Source organism: Carassius auratus, unplaced genomic scaffold (assembly GCF_003368295.1).
Source record: "Carassius auratus strain Wakin unplaced genomic scaffold, ASM336829v1 scaf_tig00013767, whole genome shotgun sequence".
Lineage (NCBI taxonomy): Eukaryota > Metazoa > Chordata > Actinopteri > Cypriniformes > Cyprinidae > Carassius > Carassius auratus.
In genome coordinates, this window is record NW_020524440.1 from 960,884 (window position 1) to 983,726 (window position 22,843).

The window sequence follows — 22,843 nt, forward strand, 5'->3', positions numbered from 1 at the left end:
GATTCATGTTGAACAGACGTAAACCGAGAGTGCTTACAGGTAGTGGTCTAATCAGAACGTTAATTGGAAGTTAATGAGCCTTACTAAAGATCTTCATCAGTGGGACCCTGGGTAAGGTGCAATTAAAGCAAACCTGCAGCGTGAAGCTACTGAAGTCCATTCAGCGCAATAAAAATCAGCGACCCGATGCTCAGGTCTCTTATGTGCCATCTGCAGCTGTGCCCAAGGCACCAGGACAATAAAACAAGGCCTTATGCTCTGAAATATCATTTATTCTACAGTCTCTGCTTTGTTATTTGAAATTAACAAAGAATAAATAAGTGCATGATTTTGGCACTTGACAAAACTCACCAGCACAACGTATTATGGATGGATTTTTCTAGTAGGTCATGAAGAAACTGTAGGAATAGAGTGAGAAGTATGCTGTTGTCCTGAACATAGACAGAGTTCGTGAACTAAAAAGTTCTATCTGCCAAACTTTCTAAAACATGCTTTATCTTTAGAAGGTTATTCCAGGTATGTCTCGTCTGCATCTCTTCGTAATATCAAGTTTTTTCCTCTTCTGTCTCTCTGTAGCTCACGGCACAGACATCGTCAACATGTTAAAAGAAGCCTAATGCTTTCATCCTTCTTTGTTTGCATTTCGGGAAAAATGAAAGTCAGTTTGAGGAGGATTGTGGGGTTTGGTTAATCAACATGTTGTGTGGGGGTCCTACCTTGAGTCTTAACATGGATTTAATTAATATCTATTCTCTCCTCCTCGAGGGCTGCGGTCCCGGAGGAGGCATGACATACAAAACTGAGTCCCTCAGGGATTTGTTTTTTTTTACTAGTTTTCACATGCATTATTTCATCCCATTTTTGAAGTTGATAACAAAAGAGGGATTATTTATGGATATCCTGGTCTCGATCAGATGCTGTACGATTATTATTATTTTAGTATCAAGCAAAAACACATCAGATTAAATAGCATGTTTGAAAAGACCAGTAACATTAAATTGTTGTAAAACAGCTCATTCTGTACTTAAGGGCCCATATATATTAACTTACATTATAAGATTGTGTTAGTTTTATACATTTGTAACTGTAGTAATACATTGTGACACTTATCTGATCAATAGCTAGATATACAATATAGAAAGAATGATAGATTGCACAGAATGATAGAACTATGGAATGTAACAGAACAATAGATAGAATGATAGACGGATAGAACAAACGTCAGACAGAACAACAGAACCAACTATGGAATACACTGAAGACAGACAGAAGCATTACATAGAATGAACAATACAATGTTACATGGAATGATAGGTAGACAGAACAATAAATAAAAGATAGACAAACAAAATGAATATATTAAACAATGTAAAGAACAAAATAGCCTTTTATTCACTTTCATATTAGTTCAGTCTTTTTTTTTCTTTAGAAAACAAGATTAATATCTATCACATACACAAACAAAGTAGCATGTGCAGATTAAAAATAGTTTAGTTTTTTCCAGTACATATAATATAGTATTCAGAAAAATAAAAACCTCTTCTTCCCTTTATCAAATAAACTCCCAGAGAGTGATTCTCATCTGGGAAAGGGAGTTTAGGCCACAGAGATCTGCTTCCCAACAGTCCAACAGGACCATGTATTCCTTCTTCACACAAGTAGTAGACTTTTTTTATTTTTACACAAATATATGCTTAGCGCAAGATTTCCCAACACATTATAGAATACAGAATCATACAATACATTGACAGTTCCCACATAACATTTCAAAGAGGAAAAAAAAGTAAAAAGACTTCTTACAACATCTGAAATTCAGTAACTTGAAAAGCAAAACGAGGCAAATGTCTTAACAGTTTTGAGCCACGAAAGTATCAACTCCATTGTCTCCAGTTTGGTGTTTGGATTTGTGATTTCATAAGCAGGTAACAAGCATTAAACAGGTTTTCTCAACGAGAAATACTGATACGATTGACTGTCTCACAATGGAAACTTGTACATGGTACGAAATCTCTGCTGGTATTAGGAAATAATTTAGAGACTCCTCAACAAAAAGAAGAAAAATAGTCTCTGCCAACATCTCTACGGTCCAATCAATTATTCAATAAATGGCTTTTTTTTAATGTAACGTGTGCCTTCATTTGCATAAAGGTTTCAGTGGCTAGAACATTTACACTTTCTGGTTACCAACAATCATTTATAATTTTTATGCACAATAAAAACTTGCACAAATACAATTTATGCACAATTTTGGTTCTAGGACTAGGATGGAAATAAACATTTCTGGAGCTTTACTTGTTATAAGCACAATAAATATTACCGATTAATATTACTCCACATATTATTCTGGGATGACTTTAGAAAAAAAAGAACAATGTTTTTAGAAGCTATTAATACCGAAATAGCACATACCCAGAAATCCAAATTCAAGGCCTATTTAATGGTATTTATGGTATTATGATACCCAAACAGTCTTTTTAGGTCCAGAGCCATGCAGCATTAGTTTCATTATCTAAAAGGGGGCAGCAATATCATCAACATGACAAAAGCTCTTTAATATTACAATATTAGACATTGTCTGAATTCAGATAAGGATTTCTAAATCATTTCTGTATTTGTAAAAAATAAATGGTTTAAAAAAGATCATATGGCTCACTATTTCGGTCTTTAAAGCGTGTTAGTTTGTAAACAAGTTTTGTGGGGATAAATTAAGCCAGCATTATCTAGTAGTTCATTTCGGGGAACCGAGCACAGTATGCTGTCACTACTGTATATTGATCAGTGCTGATGTACAGTAAAAGTAACAGCAGCATCAGAGCAAGGGAAATAGGAGGAGTATAGCTCAAAGACATCAGCTGTTAAAACACATTCGCAGTGCATTACAGAGCATAGACGTTCAGAGGCACAAACAATCCCAGCGATCCAGACAAGCTTAGGAAAGTGACAAGACGGCTGAAAGCAGTACTGCAGACTTACCACACTGCATTAAAGATCAAGATCGGGAAAAGTATTACTCACAAATCACTAAATTCATCATCACAGTGAGTTATTCGATATTGCAGGCTTATTATTTTTTTCCACCGCATGTAAAAACAACCACAAGTATAACTCACCAATGAAAATCCATATGTTTTGTGTGAATTTGATCATGGTTAAGCTGATATCAGTTCACTGAGTTTAGCACGTGGTAATGTGAGGGGGTGAGTCTCAAAATGCACCCCGAACAGAACATTCTATGTGTCGACTTGTGGGCGTCCATGACATCATCGGTACATATAAAAGTGACACCAAGAGCTGTGGTGAACATTTACTGATCTTTGGGACTTTTCTCAAGTGCTTCATCTTAAAACAAACAGTCATTCACTCTTCGCATTTGTTCATGTAACAGATCAGCCATGAGGTGCACAAAATGCAGGAGAGAACACTCTCAGAGGTGACAAGCGTAAGCAATTGCAGCATGCTGCCAGCAAATCCACCCTAGTTCATTACAATCGAGCAGATATCAAACCAGAAAACTCGTTAAAACAACAAAAAGCACAAACTTAAAGAGCCAAAATGTTCTAAAGTGAAAGACACTGACGATTAAATGTTCTGAAAACTGAAAATAAGGTGAGTTCAGCACTCTCAGGTCAAATTAAATGGTAGAAATGGCCATACAGAAAAGCCTGTAAGTGGTGGAGGCAGTTACTGAAACTTCAGTACAGCTTTCTGTAGAACATTATATATAACCACCATGATTTCCCCACAGGAAACTTCCGAGCTTCATACACAAACTACAAGACATGCAAATAATCGTTGACTTTGTTTGACAGCTGCAACGTATTTGCGTGCCTGCTTTGACACGTCGAGCTGTTAACAGCTTTGAGGTAACAACCGTGAGTGTGATTTTATCACATCAGATGAACATAGCATAAGAGGCAGGCCATACAAAACTACTAATGATATCGAAAGCAGCTGAAGTTACATACTTCCTGTTCTGCCATAAATTACTTTATTTACAAGGATTAATGTGTTTTACACTTATAGCTGGCGAGTCAGATGTATCACTTATATACATTGTCAGAAGTGAGAGGGTTTTGGTTGCGTGAAAGTTCTTATAGCCCTTTGATGCGGCAGAGTAAAAATAAAAAGATGAGAGCGAGAGAAAATGTAAAACATAAAGAAAAAAAGGATAGAGATGCTAAGATGGATTGTATATAAACGGCTGGTCTTTGGTCTCCTCTGGCGTTTTCTTTTAAAGAAAAAAAAAGCATGAAACTGCAAAGCTTCGCTGCGACACTTCTGAAACCTTCACCTGCATTGTCAGTGCTGCCAGAGAAAGGGCTCCTTGATAGAATGACTAAAAACAACAACAAAAACAGAAAAGCAAGAGTATAAAATTGAATCTTTCAAATCTCGGAATGGGTGGAACGTATATTTACAAGAAGAAAGTTCTGAAATAAAGGAATGATGCAATAGAAGAAAAAGATTGATACATTCCAGATCTTGATATCATTCAGAATCTCTTTGTATCTTTTCCTCCCTGGTTTCACCTCCTCAATCCTGGGAATGGCCGTTACATTCCTCTCCGATTTTCAATGCCACTTTAGCAAAATTGACTCCTTTGGCCAAGGAAAAACACAAAATGTTTAAATAACAGTGTTACTAAAAATCATGTATTTGTGTCTCTGTAGAAAGAAAATGAACTTGCACTTTAATCTGGCAGATTTCAAATGCATTCTTTCCATTTCCAAAAATATTGAAGTTTTTAAGAAAGCTATGCTCCATCTGTGAAGTAAATGGCATTTAATGCCTTGTTTCAATCAAATGATACATCGTCTGGTCCATAACTCAATGTTATTGTGAGAAATCAAAAATAAAACTGAGATCTCTGAATTTCACGTTCATAAGAGCATTCTGGTATATGCATCTCATGATGCACCAAGAAACATCAGAAATAAATAAATAACCATCCATAATGATCATTTAAAAGGCAAAGGAAAATAAAAAAAGACCAAATATTCTATGAAATGCCCCCATCAAGCCCAATATTGAGCAGCTCTGTCAACCAATCGTGAAAGCAAACTCCTCGAGTCATCACTGGAGCAGAAGCCCCGCCCAACTCACAGCAGAACTTGATACGGAGTGTCCCATCTCTCATTGGCTGGAGAGAGAGCCAATCACCATGGAAGGAGATAAGGGAATTAAATCGCAAGTTATGGTTTCTGTGGTCCAGGGGAGAGAACGACAGGTGTGGATAGGCCGTCCACGCTCAGTGCTGGGATCTGGATCTGATTGCTTCCATTGGTGGGGAACTGGAAGAATAACAGGATGATATTAATTAGAATTTAAGTTTGACTGTAAAAAGGTGTTTTTTTTTTAAATGTATTGTATTCATGACATGCTATCCATCTCCACAGAACAGTGATATTTTAGTATTATTGCTATACTGTGATAGTTTTTTAATATTTTGAATGAAATTTTATGTCCAAGTTTTTGCAATTTTGTTGTTTGTCATTTTTTATTAGCGTTTTTCTTAATTATATAGTTTTTAAGATTTAGTTTTTAATTTATTTAGGTTTTATATATATATATATATATATATATATATATATATATATATATATATATATATATATATATATATATATATATATATATATATATATATATATATTTATACTTTATATGAACGCACGTGCTGGATATTTAATACTAATAACAAGAGCGCATCTACTGACAAGATGCGTGTGAAAATCACATTACATTTTTTGCACAGCACTACTTGAATGTATCTGTTAGTGTCTCTCTGGACATCCGAGACTCAGAACGAATGTGTCTGTTGCTGCCTTCCCTGTAATGGGTCTCAGGCTCAGAAAAGGGTTGTGTCTGTTAGTGTCTCTCCCCTTACTGGACTGAGACTCGGAACTTTGTTGATTTGCAGACAGGAAATTCAGAACGTTGGTGATCTGCTATTGTCTATCTGGACAGAAATTCAGAACAAGGAGTGCCTTTTGGAAGGGTTCCCTATCTGATGAAGAAGAGACTGCAATTTGTTTTTTCTCCATTTCTGTGCTGTGGATGGCGGTTTCCACCACAACAAAAGACCATGGAGTGGCCCACCCTATTTTCCTTCTGTGGAACTTATTTGCATAGTCCAAACACAAAGTTAGAAAACTGTCACTCAAGTTTTACCAGTACATTTTTCACTTTCCAAACCACATCCAGAATACCTTAGGCAATGTTATGAACTCATTTTAATGAACGCAAGTCCAAACATGATTTGAAAAAGACTGATCTGTCATGTATGCATTAATTTACCCATTAACTCTGAGTTTGTATAAGATGTTGCACAACACATCGCGGTCACTGAGAACACTTATTTCTCTGAATAAGTATAAGTTTGGGGTGTTGTAGTTTGCAGCAGTTTAAGGTTTGAAAATATAGTTATGAATAAATGAAATGGAAATCTCAGCAAAAGTATCATTCACAAATGAATATTTTTGGTTGCAATTGCGACTGTTCTGGGCATAGTTTGGAGCCCTCTAAATTACATTTTGTTTTAGTTAGTGATCATTATCCTGTTACAAGCAATCATTTTGAGCCCTTTTTGAGTATAAATGAATGCGCAAATTTGCAGTAATTCATTTGCAATAGAACATTAAAGCTGTGTGAGGAACTGTTTTATTATGGATGGATGCGCTTTATTGGACTTCTTTTGAACTGTTGAACAGAAACACCTTCCCACTGCTATTATAAAGTTTGGAAGAGCCAGGACAATGTTTTATATAACTCTGATTGGATTCATCTGAAAGAATAAAGTCATATACACCAAGGATTCCTTGAGGGTGAGTAAATCGTGGACTAATTTTCAATTTTGGGTGAACTTTCCCTTTTTAGAGACCATTTTGCTATAATAAAAAAAAAGAAATAAAAACTAGTCCAAAAATAAAAACTAGTCCAAGAAGAACATCCAAAACATACACTTATTTAGGGTTAGATTTAATGCACCTGTTCCTGTAAAGATAGCAACTTATAAACATTCCAAACCCTGCACTGCTGCTATTGGCCAGCAGAGGATGCTCACATGCTTTTCTGAGGAACAGTCCAACAAAACAAAAACATTCTCAAAATTAAGCAGGAAAGATTTGATGTCCACTTAACAAATAAGCAAAAGAAAACACTGTACATTGTGAAATCACTGCAATGCAAAGCATGGAAATAAAAAATAAATAAAATAAAATGTGAACCAAGCATTAATTTTTTTATATAATGTGAGCAAAAGCTATATGATTAAAGACAGTTCAGTAATATGTAATAATTAAATTATTATTATTATTCACCTATAAATACTTACTCGATAATAATCATAAATTCATTATCTTAATTGTAGAGTACGGTTTTGTAGCAACAGAGTTAATCTGAAAGCACAATAATAGAATTCAAATGATATGTGTTCACAAGTGTAATAATAGCTGGCTAACTTATTTTAAAATGTGGCTCATCCATTCATAATTTGCCGAACCATTTTATCATCCAAAAAATACTCTATGTAATACACCAATTTCCTTTTCATGTCATGAAACAAAATAATATTTCAGAATTTCAAAATTGTTAAAAGACTACCTGGTTAAATGCTGTAGCTCATTTAGTAAACTAGCTTTCTAATATTCCTGCCACTGTATAAGAATATTGTTGGTTCTGTGAAAAACGCTTATGTTTCCTCTATTTTACGTCTGTTTGAACAAAAGTGTCTGCTAAATGCATGAATGTAGATAAGATATATAGATTACCATGACAATCTGAAAAGTTGGGAAAAGGAGAAATATATGAAATGTATATGTTGTGAAGTATTTGATGGTTATGAATGGAGTGGACAGATAGTAGAATCTCATCCATGCAATGAGCTAAGGGAGTGTGAGGAGACAGATGGTGTGCTGCTGCCATGCTGTGGACAGGAAGTCTCACCTGGAAGGAGAGCTTGGCAGGGCTGCGTGGAGCGATTGGACTGAGCGTGCTCCAGAAGTGAATGGTTGATGGCAGCGGACTCGGTGTCAACAGCACTGGAGTCTGAGAGAGGGAGAGAGAGAGTTGAAGAGTATGTTCGTGTCGGTGTGTGTGTGTGTGTGTGTGTGTATGTATGTATGTATGAACCATTTTACACGGTCATTGTGTTGTCTCTTTTTTCTTGGTTATATGGTAATACAAGCATTTGTATCACTCTGGCTTTGTTAAAGGGGTCCTATTATGATTTTCAACTTTAGTTAGTCTGTAATGTTGCTGTTTGAGCAAAAAAAAAAAGATCTGCAAAGTTACAAAGCTCAAAGTCCATTTCAAAGTGATACTTTTATTTAACACTTTTCAAAAACTACAACAATGACTCGTTTGGACTACAACGCATACAATTTCCTGGGATTTGTGATATCACATATATCGGCGAATGGGAGGAGACCTGGTTGAGTTGCACTAGACAAGGCAATGAGTGTTACCACTATGTCGGAGACACACTAGCTTTCCCAAGGCAGACAACTTAGAGTGGTTATTATCATCTGGTTTTAAACCATGCTCAAATTGATTTAATATTGACGCAATATTTACACTGAAGCTGCCAATTGCAACACACACTGGCCCAGATAACCAATTACAGCACATTAACTGGATTTAAGAAAGTGGGCCTTCATTTGATATAGGAACGATTCTAGCCGTTCTTACCAGACTGGGGAGAGAAGTGTTGTAGTAATGTAAAATAAAACAACCTACAAAACAACTCCCCAAAACAAAATCAAGACTTTGTAAAAGAGCATAATAGGACCCCTTTAAAAATCACATTGAGACTGTATGAATAAGAGCTTGGCACATGGAAAGCATCCATTCATACCACAAAAACACCATTGTTGCCTTAGACAAAAAAAAAAAAAAAAACCTTGATATTTCTGATAATTTAAGAGCTATAGGTCTAGCTCTTAAAAATGCCCAAGCATGACTCCACTGAAAGACTGAAAGATAATGCTGAAGCATTTCAGTCATTTAACAGTCATCTCTCTGTGCCTTCTATGTGGTAAAAGAGTATATTGTGCTGAAATCAGGGCTGTCAACTATTTTCTGAGGTGTTCATGTGGGTTTCATCTTAGTAATGTAATTGCAAGCAGCAATAACAAATAGTGATTCGTTAAATTTGTTAACAGAATTAAATGGATTTAAAAAGCAAAAATTAACATTTGAAAATTTAGCACGTTTTAAACAACCATAATACTGAACTGAATGACTCACCAGGGCGTGGGAGGTGATGACTGTAGGTGTTAAGGTGTTTGTGGCACTGCCAGAAGCCAGCAGGCTGTTCACCGCTGCATTGACCTTATCCAGTGAGAGTCCAGGGGGCAGCAGCGTAGACGAAGATGGCAGTTCCAGCACACGGGGCTTCTTTGATTTAGGAGGCTGTACTTCTTGCGTGCTTACTGGGAGGGAGGCTGATGCAGTATTGGTGTCCTCTAAAAACAGATTTGAATGAGCGGCTGAAATTGACGAGCACTGTGGGTTTTGTTGACCTATAACCATGTCAAATAACTGTAAAGGATTGCTTGGAGAGGCTTATTGCTTTTATAAAAAGGAATGATCAGCAATATGATAAAAGACATCATAATTTGATAATTAATTTATTATTATCACAATAAATAAATAATTATTCCGCCAAGTAATATACACTACTGTTCAAAAGTTTGGGGGTAGTTCATTTTTATTTTTATTTTTTTATTTTAGGTAAATTAATACTTTTATTCAGCAACTGATTTGATCAAATGTGACAGTAAAGACATCTCTAATGTTACAAATTATTTATATTTCAAATAAATGCTGTTCTTTTGAACTTTTGAATCCTGAATAAATTATATATACACATTTCCACAAAAAGGTTCAACTGTTTAACTGTTCTCAACATTGACAATAATAAAATGTTTCTTGATCATCAAATCAGCATAATTAGAATGTTTTTCTGAAGAATAAATATGTACTGCTAAAATATATTCATATAGTAATCAGCTATTTTAATAGTAGTCTATTTGTAGTCATATTTAACAATGTTTCTTGTTTTACTGTATTTTTGATTAAATGAATCGAGTCTTGATGAGCATTTTGTTCAAATAGATTTTTAAATTCTTACTGATCCCATACTTTTGAAAAGTATTGTAGTTAATTACCTTAACAGTAGGCTGTTTTTGGTTGCCAAGAAACTTGAGATATTCAAATGGACCTTAATTGATGTCCCTTTTATAAATTGGACAAAAAATGCTAAGGAATGAGTTAAAGAACAATCAGCTGTTATGAACCTCACCAGCTCTTTAAAGCATCAACAACCTGAACTTTCAACTAACCGGGTAGCTCAGGCTTCTCTTTCACTTCCCCTTCTCCAACCGGCTGGGCCTCTGGCTCCACACAGGGTGACGGAGCATCCTCAGGGATAGGGGCATCTGTAACTCCAAGGACAGGCACTGTGGACACTGGCTGAGTACGGCAGTAAATAAAATAAATAAAAAGCTAAATTACCTTTGCATTTAAGTACAGCCAAACATGGTCAAACATTAGGATGTTTTACACTGAATGATTTATAATTGACACGTCTGTTCACCTCAAGATCTGTTTTGTCATCCAATTGGACAATCTCCAGCAAGTCGTCTTCAGACGGGAGACTGGACTCTTTGGACAGCCCGACTGGCGAAGGCTTTAAGACCACAAACACAGACTGAGAGGGGTTGACTACACATTCTCCATGAGCTAGAGGAATGAGCGAGGTCAGAGAGCTGGGATCAGACAGGTAGATCTGGGGTGGGTCACCCAAATTCTGGCTCTTCTGTGCTTGACTATTCTGTGGGATGGATTTAAAACAAAAATGTTATGCACAAAAGTCTTAATAATAACAGTATTTAACAGGGTGTTGGATATTTGGATTGCAAGCTAATTAGCAGATCTTTAAGGTATTTTACAAGATTCTGGGTCAATAAGCTTTTATAAATCTGCCAAACACTTTCATGTAGACTAGAAGGCTACAATAAGCGCTTCAATGAGCAAATACTAATTTGTAACTCATTTATTTCCATATTGTGACAAGAAAAATGTTGCGCTTGATTTTATTCAGGGCTTGCTTGGCTGTGATGCCATTTCTGACACTGAGATTCATAGCAAAACTTGAATGACTGCCTTCCAGTTTTAATTTCCATAATTTAAATATATATATATATATATATTAAGAATATTATTAATTGATGACCTTTTTCTTTGACTAAGATGAGACATCATTAAACACTATGACTATCAATATGCAACATCGCTGAAAAAAAAAAAGAGACTAAAAAGAAGTTACCAAAATCTAGCACACACAAGGCATCACTGTCGGCTGTAGTACATCCAAACATGGATTTCGACTATATTGCATGCGATCGTGGTTGCTGAACAAATGCCCTTTTCTGGTCTCTGTGCCACAAATCTTTTTTGTAATTGCTTTAATAGAAAAACATAAATATTATTTGGAATTATCAGAGTTAATAATAGAATTTTCATTGTTTTAGTTTTTGAGTTTGACTAGTTTTCATTATGCATAGAAAAAAAATGATAATTGAATAAATCTAAATGAGATCAATTAAACCAAGTGTATGATTTGACATTCTCTGACAACAATCATGATCAGTAATCCCGGTTATAATTCTGACCAAAAAACCGTAATTATCAGTTTGCAGCATGACTAAAATATGACTATGTTTTAAAACTAGACTAAAATTTCCAGACTTTTGGTCAACTACAAATTGACTAAACAAAAAACTGTTGACACAATCATTCATTGGTAAAAACATTTAAAGACTGAGTCTGGATGTGTGTTAAACAGCAAATCCATACCGTGGTTGCAGTTACAGAGCCAGAGGGTGTCTGTGGGCTGAGGGCGGGAGTAGCACATGGGGACGGGTGGGTAACTATCACCTGCAGACTGCAGCTCTCCACAGCCGACTGGGGCTGAACAGTTTCCTGCTGTCCTTCTGTCTGACACATTCGCATCTGCAGCATACACACACAATCACTGTGAATCAAACACTAGACACACAAGGTTTGCCTCACAAGGTTTTGGAGGTTTAAACATTGATAACTGATGGATTATGTCATCTGAGAGGGCTATTACAGAATTAAAAGCATCAGCTCTAAAAAACAATTCCACAAAGAAGCTGACCTCATGGACTATGTGGTCCAGAGGGGCAGGTTTGGAGCTGCAGTCAATCAGGATGTCCTCTGTTTTGATGAATTTGGATGTGGTTTTGCAGGGTGTCTGCAGGGACTGGATAGTGAAAGTGGAGTAGAGACCAGACTTCATGTAGTCGTTGCGGGAGCTACGTTGCACTGAATTAGGAGAGGAGAGCTGAACCTGCAGGCTCTTGGAGAGATTCGGATTGGTGGTGTTAGCACCTGTGTTAGATTTGGACAGCTCCAAATTCTCCCCTGTAGTGGCCCTCTGGGAATCCTCAGGCCCTTTCAGCCCATCAGCAGAGTTAAGATGCGGAAAGGTCACAAACTTGTAGACAAACTTCTGGCCGTTAACTTTCTTGATAATATTCTGTGGAAGTTATGAAAGCTTGAAGAAAAGTGGCTAAACAATAACATGCACTTGAAATTAAACATTAATTCAAGTTCCAATCTTACGCGTTTTTCTAAGTTTTTCATAGTAGTTAGACAGTAAAAAATTATTCATATTTATGTGTAAATATTAGTGATGGACCAAAATATTTTCCAGGGTCATCAATTGGTTAAAATTTTTTGAGTAAATAATGTTTAATTTAACTTCATTTATTTTATCTAATTTAATATCAATAAATTTTATTAATGTATGTCAAATATATAGACTACTGCTCAAAACTTTGTGGTTGGTAAGATTTCTTCATGTTTTTTTTAAAGAAGTCTCTTAACCTCATAAGTCTGCATATATTTGATTAAAACATAGTAAAAACAGCGATATTGTGAAATATTGTTACAATTTAAAATAACTGTTTTCTATTTGAATATATTTTTAAATGCAATTTTCAGCATCATTACTCCAGTCTTCTTCACAGTTTCACATGAGCCTTTCAAAAATCATTCCAATATGATGCTTTGCTGCTCAAGACACAATTCTTATTATTTTCAATGTTTAAAAAAGCTGTGCTACTAAACATTTTTGTGGAAAACCATGATACATCTTTTTGGGATTATTTGGTGAATAGAAAGTTCAAAAGAACAGCATTTATCTAAAATAAAAATCTTTTGTAACATTGTAAATGCCAGTACGATCACTTTTGATCACTTTATTGCATTCTTGCAGAAATAACTGTAAGCTCTTTAGAAGAAAATCCAAACCCCAAATTTTTAAACCGTAATGTATATAGAAAATAAACTGATTGAGTCCATGATTCACATACATAGTTACTCCTGTACATACCTTGTCATAGTAGTAACGAAGTGCCCTGCTCAGTTTATCATAGTTCATGTTGGTTTTGTTCTTGCGCAGCCCCCAGAGTCTGGCCACCTCCTCGGCATCCAGCAGTTTGAACTCACCATGCCCAGATGTCCAGGAGATCAAATGCTTCTGACTCTTATCATCCAGCAGGTTTAGCAGGAACTGCCACAATGTAATGGACGGATCCATTGCTACAGGGGACAAAAAACAGACTTTGATAAATAGGCAGTATATATATATGTATATATGTATATATATATATATGTATATATATATATATATATATATATATATATATATATAACAAATGCAAAATATATTGGTTTCAGTACAAAAAGATTAATCTCTCACACAAAAAATATAAAAATTTATATTAAATGTCAAAAGCATTTAAATCAAGATATACATCATTAAATGCAAAATGTCTGGCTGTGCTTAATGGGTGCATTTGTGTACCCTTTAAGCACACCCTTGTTCCCATTAAGCTCACATCATGTACAACCCTCTACACTGCGAGTAAATTACTGGCATATGCAACTAAATCTTCACTCTCGGCGACTAAATTATGTCTCACACACACACACAGAGAGAGAGAGAGAGAGAGACAGAGGCGGTGACGCGCTACATGTTAATGATACTCTTTGTTCTATTTTCCTGTCAAAATAAAGGCATTCATTTAGAATTCTTAAGCTTTTAAGAACTGACAGGTTTTCCTGTAGTAGGCGGAACTAATGCACAGACGGCAATCTCATTGGCTGGTGTTAAACTTTTATCGTCCTTGCATTGATTTCTGTAAATCAGTTCGAGCAAACACACACAACTTGACTAATATTCATGAATCCAGCAGCTAATTAATCCTTAGTGCATTTTATATTGTTCTTATTAGTAGAATTATTGTTATTATTATTCAATCAGTATTTTTTTTTTTTATATACAGAAACACTGAATGACCAAAAAAGCACTACCACCAGTCCAGTTAAAATGACTTGTATGCATTAAAACATGGTTATCAAGTTTTAGTTCTAATTACTAAAATTCTATCATTAAATAATACTTGATTATCATATTATAAATGTCAACTTATCTATATCTTAAATCTTAAAGCTGGACTACTCTACAATATTTTTTTTTGCCCAATTCTACACTGATTTACAGCCTGGAGAAGTTGATGCTAGAGGCCAAAGGCCAGAGCCAGTCTGTTGACTTGAGCTGACATAATTAATAGAAAATCACATAGTGTGTGATGGTCACAGACAGGTTTTTTTTTTTTTTTTAGCTTTAGACTTTGATTCTATCCAGTAGGACGAGATCAAACATGTTTGATATTTTCAGCCGATTTTAGAACACATTGTCATTTAATTAAATTTCACTTGTTTTCCAGCATCAAATGCACAAGTTTCTGGAGGAGTTTGTTGTGATCAGAACTACTTGTAGTATTGGTAGTGTATGATCTTCAGTCATTTAGTGTATGATGCCCAGTTTTACTTTCTGACTTGTAAATAGGATTGTGGATCACATCATACACTGGTGTTTTAAAAATCTGTTCAAATTTTAAATGTCATGTATTTTATTCCAACCTTTAGTTACTTTTTTCCTGGACAGATACAGTTTCCTGATGGCTCCTTCATTGAATGGATGACATGCCTATTCCATCTTTGGGCATAAACTATAGTTCCGTCTAGATTTTTGTCATCTTAAATCCTAAATAAAAATTAACTTAAAGTGACTACCTCAGTTTATATTTAAAGTCTGTTTATATAGACATTCAATGTGGAAGAGCTTAATGAGAACACACTGAGCTTTATTGGAACAGCAACAATTTTTATAAATTTTATCATATATAATCTAGATGATGTATTAAGTTCATACATATTTTATTATGTACAACTATTATTAACAATATCTATGAAATCGTATTGATGCCACACTGCAGCTGTATGATTTTCATAGTAGTGCATTCCCCCTTTAAGGCCTGTTCACACCAAGCACGATAACTATAAAGATAACAATAAAGATATAGTTCTAAAAATCTTAATATTAAAGAACTACAAAGTCCACACTACAACTATAACAATAAAGTCAAAGAAAAACAATATTGTTGGAATCATTTTTAGAACCATTTTTTTTCAGCTGATGAATGATAAAAACATTGATAGCCAATCGGAACCCATCCTGCTATAATGAGCTAGAGAATTTAAAGCAGCAGACGCATTGAATGAAACACAAAATCATTCACTGGTGTGGACACTAATATAGTTATCTTTATAGCTATCATTCTAGGTGTGAAAGGGGCTTTAAGCTCACCGTAAAATGGACCCTTTTCACATTTCCGGGTTTCTCAGCAGCGGAAGTTGTCATAGTTGGGTTAACTTGAAGAGCAGTGAATGGAAGAATACCACAAATATATTTTTTGCATTCCCATTTGCTCAAATAGCAAAAGAAAAACTCTACGTTAGTGTTTTCGTGACTTTCAATAAAAGGAAATAAAAAGAGAGAGACTGATATCGGCAATCAGAACAAAGAACAATGTCAAATTTGCCTTCCCTCCCATAGATGCTGCATTAGAAACACCCTAGCATTCCAGTTAATGTTTTTTTTGTAATTTGATGAAAAGGTGATATAATACAAAGAATATTGTTACAAACGTATATAATTTTTAAAAAATGCAAATATGAAAAACTTTCATCAATTTACAATGCTGAGGACCATTAAACACGTCATCACAGTCTTGTGAAAAGGGTACATAATATGAAATCTTTAAAAATTACAGCACTGTAAAACCACCACAGACCAGCAATAAACTGTCAATTTATAATATTTGGATTCAAAAGTAAAAGTCAGTAATGCCTGTAAAGTAATATATTAGCAATAGCATAGCACACAATATTATAGAGCTAGTCAGCTAATTGTGTCCTGTAGCATCTGTGCTGTTATAATATGCAAACGTTTAAAAATGAATCTCTTAACTTTACAGAAAGTAGTAAACCTTACCCAAAATAAAAGCTTAAACAACTAAAAAATGCACATTTAAGGGGCTCCTCTTTTGCTGAAAGTTTTCAGACAGCGTTCAAAATGGCCACGTAACTCATATCTCAGTGTGCAATGATCTGATTGACTTGAAATTACAGGAGGTTTATAGTAAGAAACGCATCAAATGGTTAAGACATCAAGTAGGATAATACATATTTGTTTCTTTTTATAATCTGAGCTCAAAAATCGAATTGTGCTTAATGGGTACATGAGCTTAACAGGTACATTTACCACATCGGTTTTGATAAGGCCTGCTCGTAAAATATTGCACCATAAGGCAATAAGTGCAGTGAAAACAAGAGATATTGGCTTTACTAGTTGTTTCTAAATATATTGCATCAAATTCACCTAGAACTCATTGCCATGAGACGTATGTACTGGTACTGGAGCCATGTTAGAAATCTTTTGGGGAATCCAACATTGACTGAAATCAAATTTACATCCTCAATACAGTAAATTAAATCATTTTGCTTTATGGCTGGATTGAGTAGAAGAGCATAAATGGAGAGCAGTGAAATCAAGGGAAAACTGGCAAGAATTAATGGTGCTACCGTCAGCAAAGGACGTGTATCACAAGTTCAGATAGAACATGTTGAGAATGCAAATTAACTCCATTACCACCCCCACCCCCCTCCATTTACGTAACTCATAAGCAACACCTCAGAAACTATCACCATGGTAAAAGAATTTAAGCAACAGTTTCTAAAGAATAAAAAAGATCCTGCCACACTTTAAGCACACTGAACCAAATAAATTGCAGTGAATTGCTGATGACAATGAAGGAAGCGGTTTGCATTTTAACCCAGCACATAAAATCTCATTAATTAATACCGTCATTAAAACGAGCTGTAAGTGATTGAATGGGTGCATTCATTAGCAGTAAAAGGTCTTTAATATTATTACATTATACATACTTTCTCATCAAACCAACATCTAACATTTATACCTTTCAGTTAGCATCTACAAATAAAGAACAATTCAGGGCATGCAAGTCTTTTGACCAATAACAGTGAAAAGAGAGTAACTCTCAGTTTTAATCATCCACAAAATATTACATTTTAGATTTGTCTGAAAAGATATCTTGTTATTTATAAGCAATCAATATGACTAGATGCATTAAAAATTAGGGATGAATCGACCCGATACTCGGGATCGGTATCGGCTCAGATACTGACATTTTCTACGGATGGGTTATCGGTCAGCCGAGACCGATCCAAATCCGATATTGTGCGTATACTATTGTGTTTTTGTTGAGCCCCACAAAAGGTAAAAAAACATTATAAAGCACCAAAACATTCTGTGCGGATATTTCAAGTGTTCTGAAGCTGTTCCATAGTTCCATGTGAGGTATAGATTAGTATTGAAGTCATTAAATTCAAGTTCACATAAACTCTTCTCTCTGCTGCGGCTGTCTGTCATCCTCCATTCAGCAATCAGACTACGTGTCGCGTTCGGTTACTACAGTCAAAACAGTGAAACTCTCTTTAAGAGCGCACAGTAACTGAGATTTAAAACCATTCAAAGAAAAGTCTCAATAAACTAACGCACAGATTGAATACACTACGTATCAATATCTCTTCCCTTTGCACTAGTGATGTCTGGTTCATGAACGAATCATTCTATTTAACCAGATCTTCTTAGTGAACCGGTTGAACCAGTTCACCAAATCAGACTGAATCATTTGAACTGGTTCGCGTCTCCAGTAATCATTAATCCACAAATTACTTAAGTTATTCACTTTTTTTTTTACATGGCCGACACACTCTCAGAATCTAAATTAACCAATATCCTGGAGTAATTCATTTACTCAAACAGTACACTGACTGAAATGCTGTGAAGAGAAAACTGAAGATGAACACAAACAGAGCAGCTTGTGTGTTGTGCTAACTTCTCTATGCGGACGCGGAGGGCTGCACAGCCTGTGACTCCTTGTTTTTTTAAGCTTATTATAAGCTCTGGTGCCTTTAGTTTTATAATAATTCTCTGCGCAATCAAAGATTATTAATAGTCTTTCTTGTTCTGCCCTATCTATCAAATGTAGCTGCCTTTATTACTGTGCTATACATTTAAAATTAAACGTCTTTTACATTTCTATATAGATGTATATACTTTTCATGAATGCATTTTCAACAATACAAAGAGCAATGTGTACATTCTACCAGATTTCAGACTTATTCGTAAATAAAATATTTCACTAGATTTCATAAAACTATAGTGCACCCTTGATTTTTCTAGAATCTAGAGTATCTTTTGCTGCTGAATTATCCACTAAGCTAGTTTATAATAGTATTTTTGTCATAGATTTTTTCAGTTGCTATTTTTCATAAATATTTAGTTGTTTATATGTAGTCAATTATGTTTAACACACAAAAGAGGGGTGTTTAGGTCAAAACAGAGAAGTATACAAATTCTACATTTATTTAAAAAAAACAACACTGCGCTGTTATTGGATTGGATCGTTATCGGCAGATACTCTGAATTTTCAGTATCAGATCAGTTCTGAAAAAATGGTATCATTGTATCCCTATTACAAAATGCATTAAACCAATTTAGAAATGTGCCTGGTAATAAACATATAATGAAACATACCAAAATTACTTGTGCAACCGCAACTACACTGTAAAAAGAACACATTTTCTATAGATGAACAATAATATCAGGTATACCCGTTATGTCAAGAAGATCAATAACTGTTTTTCTGAATGATATTGATCAACATTAGATATTTTAGATTTCAGATTCCTTTAAAAAGCTGAACTTAAAAAACAGTATTAGATTACAAAAAAAACATTTTAAAGCCTTTATACATGTCCTAACTCGATTATAGCAACTTCTTATGTCCAAAATTCAATGTTCAACTCGATGTTTAATAGTTATCTATATTTTATACTGCAAATTACAATGTTGTGATGTTTAAATTCACAAACATCATAACATTGAGTGGTTTTAGTTTTGAAGTACAGAGTTTTATTTAAACAGTGGATTAGAAAATACAATAGATTTTCCATAACAGACAGAACTTTATTATAGGTCTTTCCCTTAATAAACAACCATTGAGAAACAAAGTCAGCTGTTTGGAAGAGTAAGTAACATCTCCTCTGTAATGCAGCAGTATATAATAAATAATGTTTTATTATTATTATTATTATTATTAAGTGTTTCAAAGGCAGCCATACAGCAAAATCTACTGAACTGTTCAGGCCAATAAAACAAACAGCCTCTGATTTCCCCAACAGCACAATAACACATCAAAGCTTTCAGAAATAACATTCTTCTGTAGGGCTGTGCAAAAAATCGAATGCGATTTTCATCCAACTTTACTCAGTAAAGACGCTCCTGTAATTAGCAGTATATATCCAGCACATGTGTTCAAATCAGGGTTGCCAGGTTTTCACAACAAATCCTGCCCAGTTGCTTCTCAAAACTAGTCCAAAATTAGCCCAATCGCGCTTCCAGAAGGTTCCCCGATAAAAAAAAAAAAATTCTTCCCGGGGTTAAAATATACTTTTTTAAGCATGGTAGCATTGGTAAAATTCGCATTTTAGGGCCTAAATATCACGTTATTTGTATTGGGGGCGCTTTGACCCGCGGACATGAAAACAACCACAGACTTGGCAACACCGTTTGGCATTTACTACACCGAGCCGTAATTCACTGACAATCTACACAAAATCGATGTTAAAATCGCAGGCGATTCTTTGTCGATTTTGAAAACGATTTTGTGTTAGTTGTCGGTAGACTACGGCTCTGTGTAGTAACTGCCGCGTCACCTGAACCAGTGTTGCCAAGTCTGTGGTTGTTTTTCATGTCCGCGGTTTGAAGCAACCCCAATACCAACAACGTGATATTTAGCGCCTAAAATGCGAATTTTACCAAGGCAACCCTGCTAAAAAACTTATATTTTAACCCCGTGAAGCAATTTTTAAAGGGGAACCTCTCGGAAGCGCGATTGGGCTAGTTTTGGACCAGTTTTAAGAAGCAACTGGGCAGGATTTGTTGTGAAAACCTGGCAACCCTTATCTGAACACACGTGCTGGGGATATACTTCTAATTACAGGAGCTTCTTTACTGATGAGATGTGCATGAAAATCGCATTCGATTTTTTTGCACAGCCCTATTCTTCTGTGATATTTTTGTGGTAATTTTTCCAACAACAACAAAAAAGTCATCAGAATATACGGATTAAAATAACCAAAGGGTTATAGTATTAAGATAAAAATTATTCCCTATAATTTTCCTTGCAGTGTTATATTCTAGCTGAAGAGCTCCAGTATGATTAATCAACGGACTAACACTGCACAGCTTGCCTTGGTCTAATGCCTCATAAATCAGCCTGTACATCTGAGAAAAGCAAACATAGACCGGCACTGAACAACACATATCTGTTTTCCCCATTCAGACCTTATTGCCTTAAGACTGTTCGGGGACCTCAATGCTCAGTCAATTATCTTGAGTTCTCAGACTGCATGATGACTTATAGCCAATGAATGAATTGCCATCCCGAAGGAAGAGAGAGTCAGACAGGACTGTTATGTGAGAAGAATGAATCCAGTGCTAAATTACAAAACAAATCCCTAATAAACACATACAGTTGTATTAAGCGGAGCTCAGGACAGTTCCCGATGGGTCATCAAGGTGTCCACCCAGTTTTTCTGGGTTTACATGAGGTCTGCTGGTTAATATCATTTGTCATTGGTTTCTTATCCACAAACAATGTAAAGAAATGCTGACATATGCATTGCACAATCATGTTCAATTCAAAACAACTCCTTGTGCATTTGAATAAAACATTTGTTTGATAATAATTATAAAGGGGTTGTACATTATACAAAAAAGAGAATTATAGTAATAACTAAATTATAATTGAATAATTTATTATGTTTAATTTATAAACCGCCTTTTTAAATACAAGAACAAACATCCACCCCGCAAACTAGCTTGTTTGACAGCCCTGACACTCAAAATCTAAATATTTAGTGCACAATAAAACAATCAAATGCTGTTCTGTTAAAATTATTTTCGTTGAATTGTTGATTAGTTCAGAAATAACCAAGAGGCAAACAAGTCTGCCAAACATTCTATTTGTTTCAGTAACAGCAGTATGTGGACACACTGCCAGACATTTGGCTTGCAAAACATTTACTCAAACACAGCTGAAGTGCAGAAGGCTTCATACAGGTTGTGTTAAGTGGAATAAAACTTACCGCTGATCAGCGGGTTCGACTCCATCTCTGCCAAATAAATGCGTTTATGGGCCGTTTTATTCTTTGGAGATTAATTCACGTCCATAACTGTGCTTGCAGGGTGTCAAAAGTCGGTGGTTTAATTGCGTTGGGTTGTTATGTAACACATGCACCTCTCCCTCCATGTTAGTTGACATTAGCAGCTAAGTCGCTAGCTCGCGTTAGCTGCGCTTGTCAGACGGACTGAAGACTTCTTCAAACGACAAAATACTCCAGTAAAACGACCAGGGTCGTGATTAAAAGGTGGAATGGCACGTCCTGTCTTTAAAATAATAAGGTAACAGTAAGGTGGGATTAATTCCAGTGTGGTGGACGGTGAGGGAGGGCAAATAAACCGAGAACCCTGATCAAGTAGCCGTTGGTCCGCGAAGCGCGCGAGCTTCCCTCCTACAGCGGTGTCCAAGCAACGGACTAAAAGTCCGCGGTTGCACTGTTAGTTTAAAGAGCTCAAACAGCTGGGAGGGAAAAGACAGAGCGCTCCCCTCTTATTTTTTTATTTACAACAACAGCCTTCTTGGCTTTCCCTCTGTTTGCTTCCTGTTTCCACGAACGCCTCGACTACTTGTTTCTTTGTTTTGTTTTTTTTCACCTCTTTGGTCCGCGAGTCCCCTGTGCGGGCCGTGACGTCACCGCACAAGCATCACGTGGGTTGGGCTGTAGCGCTAAATTAATGAACTTGGACAAACTTTTGTTACGTTGCTGCAATGCGCTGAAATGTTGCTTGCACTCATCAAACACAATGCATGGGGTGAAACTATGGAAAACTATGTAATAAATAATTAGATAAATCTCCAAATAATCAAAATAAATAAAAATTATTAAAAACGAAATACTGTCCAATAGTAAGCATAAAAATATAATAATGCAATATATATTTTTTAAATATTTAAAGTACAAATTGGGTCTTTCTACAGAAAACCATAGCTGTATTAAAATTTTAGAATTGGGGTGCCTCACATGAAGATGTTCATATTTGGGGGTCTGTGACATCATAAAATATTAATTATTACAGTGTATAATCAAAATAATGTTAGCCATTCATATTGCATAGAATAATACAGGAAGGATAAACGATCCATTAATTGATGCATTGGAAAGTTCCATCTAAATCCTGAATTATACTGTATAT

At 35.4% G+C, this 22,843-nt stretch overlaps 1 protein-coding gene across 2 annotated transcripts; it reads right to left on the bottom strand.

Annotated features, from left to right (window-relative positions):
- Positions 1-1,369: 1,369 nt before the first annotated feature.
- Positions 1,370-22,331, bottom strand: LOC113074153 (ETS domain-containing protein Elk-1-like). 2 transcript variants are annotated; one of them, XR_003280600.1, is made up of 10 exons: positions 21,676-22,331; positions 13,424-13,632; positions 12,185-12,565; positions 11,860-12,015; positions 10,598-10,834; positions 10,344-10,473; positions 9,247-9,464; positions 7,945-8,046; positions 5,104-5,291; positions 1,370-4,598 (listed from the first exon to the last, which is right to left on the bottom strand). XR_003280600.1 is itself a non-coding variant. In XM_026246904.1 (9 exons), exons 1-9 carry the CDS (start codon positions 21,698-21,700, stop codon positions 5,193-5,195), a joined length of 1,557 nt encoding a protein of 518 aa, XP_026102689.1. In that variant the 5' UTR covers positions 21,701-22,331; the 3' UTR covers positions 1,370-5,192. The 2 variants fall into 2 exon arrangements, 1 of the variants encoding a protein (XP_026102689.1); XM_026246904.1 differs by having other exon boundaries at positions 1,370-5,291.
- Between the last annotated feature and the right edge of the window lie 512 nt (positions 22,332-22,843).